This window comes from Diplodia corticola (assembly GCF_001883845.1).
Source record: "Diplodia corticola strain CBS 112549 chromosome Unknown scaffold90, whole genome shotgun sequence".
Classification (NCBI taxonomy): Eukaryota; Fungi; Ascomycota; class Dothideomycetes; order Botryosphaeriales; family Botryosphaeriaceae; genus Diplodia; species Diplodia corticola.
This window is the reverse complement of record NW_017971569.1, coordinates 62,786-72,147: the sequence shown is the minus strand read 5'-3', so window position 1 is coordinate 72,147 and position 9,362 is coordinate 62,786. Positions and strand designations below refer to the sequence as shown.

General features: G+C 57.3%; 3 protein-coding genes across 3 annotated transcripts; all 3 read right to left on the bottom strand.

Annotated features, from left to right (window-relative positions):
• Positions 1 to 402: 402 nt before the first annotated feature.
• BKCO1_9000021 (uncharacterized protein) lies at positions 403 to 4,587 on the bottom strand (the record flags this gene model as incomplete). Its single annotated transcript, XM_020279729.1, has 1 exon — positions 403 to 4,587. The coding sequence occupies one exon, from the start codon at positions 4,585 to 4,587 to the stop codon at positions 403 to 405; it is 4,185 nt and encodes a 1,394-aa protein (XP_020125414.1).
• Positions 4,588 to 4,927: 340 nt separating this feature from the next.
• On the bottom strand, positions 4,928 to 5,703 carry BKCO1_9000020 (atp synthase subunit mitochondrial; the record flags this gene model as incomplete). The annotated part of the gene is made up of 4 exons (XM_020279728.1): positions 4,928 to 4,960; positions 5,011 to 5,317; positions 5,451 to 5,473; positions 5,566 to 5,703. The coding sequence occupies 4 exons, from the start codon at positions 5,701 to 5,703 to the stop codon at positions 4,928 to 4,930; spliced, it is 501 nt and encodes a 166-aa protein (XP_020125413.1).
• A 274-nt stretch (positions 5,704 to 5,977) lies between these two features.
• On the bottom strand, positions 5,978 to 7,853 carry BKCO1_9000019 (tannase and feruloyl esterase; the record flags this gene model as incomplete). The annotated part of the gene is made up of 5 exons (XM_020279726.1): positions 5,978 to 6,204; positions 6,260 to 6,370; positions 6,422 to 6,914; positions 6,972 to 7,378; positions 7,463 to 7,853. The coding sequence occupies 5 exons, from the start codon at positions 7,851 to 7,853 to the stop codon at positions 5,978 to 5,980; spliced, it is 1,629 nt and encodes a 542-aa protein (XP_020125410.1).
• Between the last annotated feature and the right edge of the window lie 1,509 nt (positions 7,854 to 9,362).

Below are 9,362 nucleotides of genomic sequence, written 5' to 3'. Positions count from 1 at the left end.
CCCCCCCCCCCCCCCCCCCCCCCCCCCCCCCCCCCCCCCGGGGGGGAGAGGGGGTGGCGGGCGTCCAGGGATGGATGGTGATGAGGAAGAGATTTACTGCTCGCACCTAACAGTAGTACCTACCTACCCACTATGGGAAGGCCGAACGGACAGAAAGCAGAACGAGGTGATTTTGTACATACAAGCACATGTTTTTGACGCGCACAAGTCGCAAACGGAATGGGCAATGCAACGAGTGGAATAGCATAGGGATGGAATAACGACCATCTGACTACTCTGACACCGCGAGACTGAGACTGACACCAACCCCCCTCCCCTCCCTCCTTCTCTTCGAAAAACCATCTCCCCCCTCCACCCACAGAGGAAAGAAAAAAATAAAAATAGAAAAGCCAAAACAAAACATCACCACCACGGCGTCTCCAACCCCCCAATCTGCTCCCTCGGCCCACCCAGCAGCAGCATCAGCGCCCGCGCACCCACACCCACACTGCCATCACCATCACCCAGCTCCCCCGTCCCCTCTTCGTCCACGTCCCCCCCTGATCCACCCGCATCTGCAGCAGCGCCTCTCAAATCACCACCACCGCTGTACGTCGTCGCCCTCCTCACCGTCGCAACGTCCGCCCCCGCACCCGCGTTCCAATGCTTCCCCGTCGCGCGCAGGACGCGCATGCGCTCCTTGCGCGTCTCTTCCAGCATGCGCACGCGGTCCGGGACGTTGTAGGGCTGGTAGTGGTGCTGCTGCTGGTGGCGTAGGTGGTGGTGGTGGTGGCTGCTGGGAGAAGGAGAGGAGGGGGCGAGGACGGCGTCATCGTTGTTGTTGTCGATGTTGTTGTTGTTGTTGTTGCTGTGAGGTTGGCGAGAAGGAGGGTGAGGGGCCTCGGCTTTTTCGGCGTCTGGCGTTGTTGTTGTCGTCGTGCTGACTGAAGGTGGTGGTGGTAGCGTCGGCGGCGGGTGCTGGTGCGGTTGTGGTTGTGGCCGTGGCCGAGAAGCAGCGGGATGGAGGCCGTTGTCGTCATCGTTGTGCTGCTGGTTGAAGGAGGGCTTGGAAAAAACGGCGGCGTCGCCATCGCCTGGTTGGTAGAGGCTGTGGGGATCCTTCTGCTGCGGAGGCGCCGGCGATGGCGGGGAGGAGTACACGGACGGGGAGACGCTGACGGGCCTGGACGCCGTGACTGAAGTGCTGCTGGAGGACGGCTGTTGGATCGCGGTTACGGTTGTCGGCGAAGCGGTGACGGTGGAGGTTTCGAGGACTGGGGTGTTAAGGAGGGCTGGGGCCTTCTCCTGTTGCTTCTGCCCCGGCGGCGCTGTATTCATCACGGCCTCTATTGGCGTTTGATCGTGTTCCTCTTCCTCTTCATTGTCGTCGTTGATGCTGTCCTTCTCCGTTGCTACCGCCACCACTGCGACAGGCTCTGTCTTTGGTGGCGAAAGCGAGCGATGGACGGAATGCGGTGGTGAGTCCATGGGTGATGGTAGTGGAGAGGAGAGGGGGGAAGGTGTGGGGAGGAGACGCCGGCTAGCTGAACGGTCGGAGGTCGCAGCGGCTATGATAGGTCTAGTCATAGGAGTATGCGAGGCCGATGGTTGGATGAGGAGGGGTGATTCAAGTTCGGGTGGAACAGAGGCATGTGGAGGTAGGCCGAGGGTGATCGATGGTTGTGGTAAGCTTGTTCGCGTTTGTGGAGGTTGATGTAAAGAAGACGGAGAGCCTTCCTGCGAAGAAGAAGAAGACGTTTGGGATAGTAAGGACAAGGTTGGGGACATCACTCCCCGAATGGTTGCGGCTCGGTACAGCGATGGCTTTGGCGGTTGCAGCGATATACTCGTCTCTTCAGGCGAGAAAAGCAGCTTTCTCGGTGTAAAGGGCGGCCTACGGGAGCCTGAGAACCCTGTCGAAGAGGTTGGTCTTCTGCTGCCCGCCATTGACGGAGAATCTGCGGACCCTGCGCTTTCCAGTGGGCTTGGAACTGCTGGCAACATGTTCGTATCCTCGCTAGGGATATTTGTTGCAACTGGGCGTTGGTCGAGAAGGGCAATTGGCACAGTAAGTGCCGTCAGATTGGTGAATTGCTTGTGATCTCGTTCCAGTGCTGCACGTGTGGCAGCGCGCGCCATGTCCTCAATAGAAGGTCGATATGCGATGGATTCAGGCGGCAATACTGAGGAAAAGCAATCTCTGCTAAGTCCCAACTCTACTTCTGGGTTCATTGAAAACAACGGCGGGGGTGGAGGTGGTGTTTCAGGTGCTTGAGCGATAGGCCCCCTTGAGTCATCCCACTGAGTCTGGAACATGGGGCAGTAGTCATACTGCTTGAACTCTTCTTGCGTAGAAGAGTTTGCCTGTGGTGAAGCCTGTGCAGACGGTAGGTGCTGATAAGGGAAATAAACGGTCGGCGCCGGTCGAAGTGAATCGAGTATGGACGGAGAGTCAGTCCCTTGTTTGGCGGAGAAGTAGGAGGAAGGTTGCCGATGATAGAGGCGTCGCGCGGAAGAGGGCCGCGTGGTCAACCCGGCACGCGGCGAACCCGGATTGGAAGTTCTTCCTTGAAGTCGATTTCCATATCTTTCTGTGTGCGGACTTGGAGGTGTCGTAGGAATAGGTAGCGTGGTGTACAAACGTGGCCTTGATCGTTTCATCGGCACATCTTCGCGAGGCTTCGGTGGCGATAGCGGAGGTGTCGGCGCAGAAGCTCTCGCTGAGGCAATGGTGTCATTGCGAGGCACTGTGCTGTTGTTGAGATATCGTGTGCTCAGATGTGGCCTTACACTAGGTATCGACGGCACGAGCTCTGTGGGAAGTTCAGTTGGCGAAGAAAAAAGTGTTCCTGATAGCATTCTTTGCAGCTTGCTCGGTGGAGTGGAGTCAATTTCAGCTGGGAAAGCACCCAACTGCTTGTCTTCGGCTTGCTTCAGATTCAACCCGAGTCCTTCGCCGGCGGAATTGATAAGACGGACAAAACCAGGATTGGATCTCGCGGGCTGTCCTTGCAGAGCCGGAGGGTCATTGGTACTGGCAGTAGGTGTACCAGAGAGAATAGGTGCCTCCGCGAAATTAGGCAATGACGCAGAGTTAGACGCAGAATCCTTTCTGTCTACTTCTGATAAGCTCGGTCTTGGGATTGGGATGGACCCGAACTGCTGTGATAGGCTGCGGATCATCCGGAGCTTATGCCCACAGGCCTGGAGCTGCTCGATCACATGGTCAACCACGGCGTCATGCTCAGCTAGTATGGAATCAATGGGATCGATCACCTCAGGAGCGGGGCCTGCTCCGTAGGTATCCCGAGGTGTATGACTTTCAGTGTTTCTCCGCATGCAGGCAGCTGAGGAAGAGACGTCAGCCTGTAGGGTTTGTTCCTGTAACTTCGCCTGTGGCTGCGGCTCTACCCCAGACACCCCGCAGTCCATGGATCCTGCTTCATTGGTGGTCGTCATTGACGAAGCAGACAAGAGACCGATGACATGAGCTGAAGTTCTGATCTCGCATGCGGTAGCTTCAATGCAAGTAGACGTGGTCTCGATATCCTGGATCATTGATTCAATTCGCTCCAGTCGAGCGCTGTTCCTTCCGGTCCTGTCAGTTTTAGCTTGGCCAGACTCAATTGGTGACACAGAGCGAACCCATCCAGCCCGCTCAAAAGGGGTAGTGCGAGGGCGTATGCCAACGCTTGGGCTCGTTGAGCGAAGATTGTCGGGCGTAAAAGCTCTTTGGGTTGTGAGACCGTGTCTTGAATCTCGATCCGTTTCGAGCACGCTGGGCATGGGTTTGTCCTTTGAGCGCAGCTCAGGCTGCGACTTCCTCGCCATAACAACCGACGGACCTGTGACTGCCAGCTGCGTCCTCTGGTTCAAGTTCGGGTTCGGGTTCGGGTCCATCAAGAAGCCATCTCCTTTCGTATCATTCTTTAGCCCGATGGCGGTGACCCTTCGCCTCGGTTCAAGTTCCTCGAAACGCTTTGCTGTAGCGTATGCACTGCTTGAGCTGGGAGTACGAGCATAACCGCTGTTGATACTTGGTCCAGGACTTGTTAATTCCGTGCTTCGGGATCGATTCTCTATTGGCTGACGACCGTAGTCTTGGCGCGATTCGGTGCTTAACTCTGGAGTTCTGGTCTCACGCGCTGCGGGCCGCTGTGCTGCTCGATTCTGATCCTCGAAAAACGTCGGGCGCTGGACAAGTAGGCTCGGAACAGGGGCTTTGACGGGGACGTTAGAATGGGAAACCCGTTCGGGCAAGCTTGGCTTGGACGGCGTGGGCACTGATCTCGGTGGACTGCGGCGAACAAATGGATTAGTGCGTCCGGAAAGGCCGCTGGTTCCACGGCTTTCATCGGAAAGCACTGGTGCGAGGTTCGACGCGTGCATCGAACTGGCCGATCGGGCGCTTTCCTCCTGGATTTCCTGCACGGAGCGTGTTGGTGCTTGTCCTGTCCGGGCAGGATTGTTCAACTCATTGAGTGAGCGGATGCGCGAGGCCACAGTGCCTTTCCATGATGGGTCCTTTCCCGGAAGGTCGTCATCTTGTCCATCGAGATACCGCGGTCTGCAAAAGGCGTGAGACCTGAATGCATTCTGAGGCTGCATGTCTGGAATCCGGAGCAAACGTTGAAATAAAGCTGCTCGACCAAAGGAGAGCGCGTGCGAAGACCGAAAGCTGCCTGGGAGCGTGTGCTGTGGTATGTAATACAGATGATAGGAAGAGAGAGTGGTGTGTCGTGTTCTGAGCGCTGTCCGACCTGCGGAATCAATGAGTAGTAGCGGGGCAGCAGTGGCACCGGGGCTGCAATTTGGAAAGAACGATGGTCTAGAGAGCAAGGGCGACACAACAGGCGCAATGCAGTGGTTTCTCGATGAAAAGCGTAGCTACGCTCCACGCTTACTATACACGGCTACCCTTCTTCGCGGCGGTATCTATGTAAAACACTTATTTCAGCGCCTCCTGCAGGCTCTCGAGCACCTACGCAGCGTTAGCCAGTGTCTTCCGGGACCTTGGGCGCGCAAACTCACCTCCAGCTCGATCTGGGCCTCGGCGATGTCGACCTCGGAGCCGCTGCCGCTGGCGACCTTCTGGGCCTCGGCGATCTGGTTGCGGACGGCCTCGACGCTGAAGTCCTCCAGCGGGTAGGCCTCGACAGCGTTGATGCAAAGGTTGTTGTTGGGCTGCATGACGGCGAAGCCACCGGAAGCGAACCACGACTTGGTGCCCTGCTCCTCAATGACCTCGATCACACCGGGCTTGAGCTGCTCGATGGCAGGGACGTGCTCGGTGAGAAGACCCATGTCGCCGGACTCGGCGGAGATGTTGACCTGAACGCTATATATGGCCCAATCATCAGCACTCATGTACCGGCGGAAGATGGCGAGAGGCCGCGCGCGGAGAGCAGCGTCTCGAGGGCCAATGCGCCGAAATCGGTTGGGTCGACGCGGACGGGCGGAGGGTAACATACACCTCGGAGGACTTGAAGACGGTCTGGCACGGGGCGAGTCAGCAATGCACAAGCGCGGCAGGGCTTCGACGAGGCGGGCGCGGGGAGTGGAAAGGCGCAATGGATGTTGACGCACCGAGTGAGGCAGGGCGAGGGACAGCTTGAGCTTGTCGCTGGCAGCCTCAGCGTAGCCGCGGCGCTGGACCATGGGAGCGCGGAAAGCGGCGGGACGGGCGGCGCGGAGGGCCGTTCTGGCAACGCGGAAGGAGTTCATGGCGACGACAGCTGGGGTTGGCAGGGCGTTGGTGATGGCAGAAACGGGTGTTGAAGCGCTGCACGAGGTTCTTCGGATGCCAAAACGCTTGGCATCACGTGCCCTAGTCACTGTGCCCATGCGCGGCCAACGTCACCTCAACACCACAACCACGCCTCAGTCTATTTCTACTAGGTACCATCAACGGCCTCGGGCCGAACATGCTCTTCGCTGTGGCACCGTATACGCGGCCCTAGCGCAACTCGCAGAAGCCTGCGCGCATGCGATATCAAATTCACCTGCAAATGTACGACGTTGCTGAACTCTCATCTCCTGCAACATAATGCGCAGTCTCAGGCCACGGGCAGAGCTTCCGCGTCCTACTACTACCATCCTCGGGCACTTCGCTCAACACGTACTCCGGCCTGATTCCCAGCTCGACCCAGGCCTGCAACGCCGCAATGACGCGGTGCTTGGCAGGTACCGATGGATAGCTGGACGCTCCACCACAATGTCCTCCGCCTGTGGCCATCTTGTTCAGTCCATTTGCTGGGAATCATGCATGGAACACACTGACCTGGGACCATGTAAAGGTTGAAGAAGTCCGAGACGTCTCCTCCGAAAAAAGCTTCAAGTCGCTTCAAGTACTCGATGGGCAGTGTGGCCGCGTTGTACGGATCCGCCCAACCTGACGCTCTATCAGAAAAAGTCTAGGTCCAAGAGCCATGCAGTTTCTTACCCTGAGAAACCAACATCTTGCTCCCAGCCTTGCGGAATGCCCTCAAGTCCGTGCTGGTCTCGTCGATTAGCACACCAGCTTTGCTATCTACATCGTCAATGTCTGATCCCCAGTCGAACTCATCCGACTCATACGTCAGATTGTCGTAGACAAGGTTTTGAAGAATTGGAACGGAGAATGCGTCCGCCAACGAGCCCTCCTGACCTTGTGCCCATTCACTCTCGGATCCTATGGAGAATCCAGGGTAGACCGTAGAGCTATCTCGGACGTCCCTCGGACCCGCGTAAATTGCTTTTGCGGCGGCAAGCTGGGAAACACTTAGGCATTTACTGCTGTTCGAGGCTCCGTTGTCGCATGCTAATGCGTTGATGCTGAAGTTGCAAGCCAAGGGGTTCTCCAAGAGCCGGTCAACAACACCGTCAAGCCCGTCGCACTGGTCCAGGGCTGCTGAAGTAACAGTGTTCAGTAGGCTTTGACTCAGGTATGCATCGCCCTAATCTCGTCAGCGGTCCAATGTGCTTCTTCTCGGGTTGTAGTGGATGGGGCAAACCTCCGTGTGCTGCCCATTCCACAAAAACGACAGAGCGAGATGCGAGTACCAGAACCCTGGACACCCAGCATAGATTCCGTCAAAGAGACCCGGGTGCAACTGTGACAACGCAAAGCCCTGCGCCCCACCGGTCGAGCAACCATAATAGTAACTGTATTCGGCCTCGCGCCCATAGTAAGTCTTGATGAAGTCCCTCGCTGGTGGAGTAAAGAGGGCAATGGAATTATGTATCCACGCCAGGACTTGCTCTAGATCATGGAGGTATGGCAGGTAAGTGCCCGGCGCTCCGTCGCCGCCGTTGTTTTCAGACGCCAGGTGGCCTGAATCGCCGCCCGCGACCGCGAAGCCCTCATTTAGGTACTCCACCATGGTTGCATTGTCGATCGTTCCGGCCATACCACCGTTTCCTGTAGGTCGAAGGCGGTTAGGCGCTCATTCTCACCCTCACACGCGGGGTCTTCCTCTCCCAAAGTGCTGCACGAAGGACATACCGACAGCCAGATATCTTCCATTGTATTCTACGTTGTCTGGCAACCAAACCTCAAAGTTGAGGACGTCATCGCTTCCGTACGCCAATCGGGATGCGAGTCGACAGAACGGACGCGTATTGAATGTCCCCGACACGTTCAACGCAAATGCATCGATGAACGTGACACCAGTGACAACAATGTCACCGTCTGGTGGGTGCTTTTCCTTTAACTCAGCGCATCGTGCTCGAGAACTCCCAAGCACAAACGGGCTCGACTGGGCCTGGGCCCGTGGCGCCAGCAGGAGAAGGAGCAATGCCGCCCCCGAGACGATGCTGGTAGCCTTCTTGATGGAAAGACCCACCAAGGTACGACAGGCGGGTAAGGAGGCAGAGAGCCACGAGTCCTGAGGCATTTTGGTCGGTCTCGACCCTCACAGGACAACTGTTTTGTTTCAGAGATCCTTCGGGGGGGGATGGTGGCGGCGCGCAACGTCTCGGGCCGGATAGGACAAAAGACCAACGCAAGGCTTCCTTGCACTCCCAGTACCGTACCGTCGAAGGAAGAAACAAGCCGTGTCAGGGACACCGTTGGACGGGGAACGACAACGGGCCACATCTTATGCTTTCGCGGGTAGAACTCCGATCAAGCCTATTCCCGAACTCTCTTGCTCCACCTGGTATCTCGTCCGGTCTTTATTTTAGCCGCGAAACTAGGAGGGCCCGGATGCTACCACATGGGAACCCGGGCCTGCCAGTCGGGTGAACCTATGCAAGATTCAAGGCGCGTCATCCGTCTGCGTGCGGCGCTAGAGAAAGCCGGTATCCATTGTGTACCGGTACGTACAGCACACCTCTGGAAACTGACGGCTTCGCAGGAAAGAGGAGAGCAGGATGCTCTGCGGCGATTGAGCCGCTGCCATGACCACGATTCGTGCAGATCCTGGTTGCGTGCGGGCCGGGGGGCGCAAGCCTGGAATTGCCGGTAGAGAGGAAAGAGTGGTGAAGCTACTGAGGGGTTACGGGAAGGATGAGGCCGAGAGGTAGCGGATCCGGATCCGGGCTGTGAGCCACACAAGACACGAGGCACGAGGCACGAGCACGCCCGGGCGGGCACTTGAGCACCCGTCCCACGCCATGTTCGGGAGATAGAGGGGTGATGTTCGAACGATGATGCAAGCCCGCACCTGACGGGAAGGTTCCACGAATTGTGGGGTCTGCCAAGAAGCTTCCGTCCCTGCCAGCTTGATCCCCGCTGCGCAATTGCAGCATAACTGCGGTGGGAACAGAAGTAGCCGGCATGTGGGTGAAAGGTTATTTTGTGGGCTTCTACGTTATATCTGCTGCATGCTGCAATTGCGTAGCTATTCTACGTCAGACCTGTGAAGCTTCCATGTTTCGGGCGCTGTCCACACAATCTTACGTCTAGCTACGAGGGCGAAGCCAGAGCCGAAACCTGTTCAATCACTTGGCTGCTGTCCCGGTTCCAATTGGCCACAGAGCGACATCTTACTCGGTGCCGCGGAAGAGCTAAGCTTAGCTACGGAAAGATATCCCGAAACTCCTGGACCCCCAATGCCCCAGCCGGGGCGCAGCAAGCGTCATAACTATCCTGCGCCACCTACCAAGCACCACGTCCCCCACTAAGGGTCCAGCTCCCTGGATCTAGAGTTTCAGCTAAACGAGCACTATGCCTTTGATACAACGCCCCGTTGCGTACCAAGCTTGATCGGACGACAAGCCATCCGGAAGACCCTTCGCCAACATGGGGCCACGGATCGACAAGATGGTGCGGATGGATGGCAGGAGAATATTAGGACAAGGCAACTAAAGTTCGGGATCCCCGGTCCTGCCCCTTTTTTCTTCATGCCCACAAGAGAGATCCGCTGCCACTACCGTTCCAGCAAGCAAAAAGAAGAATCTAC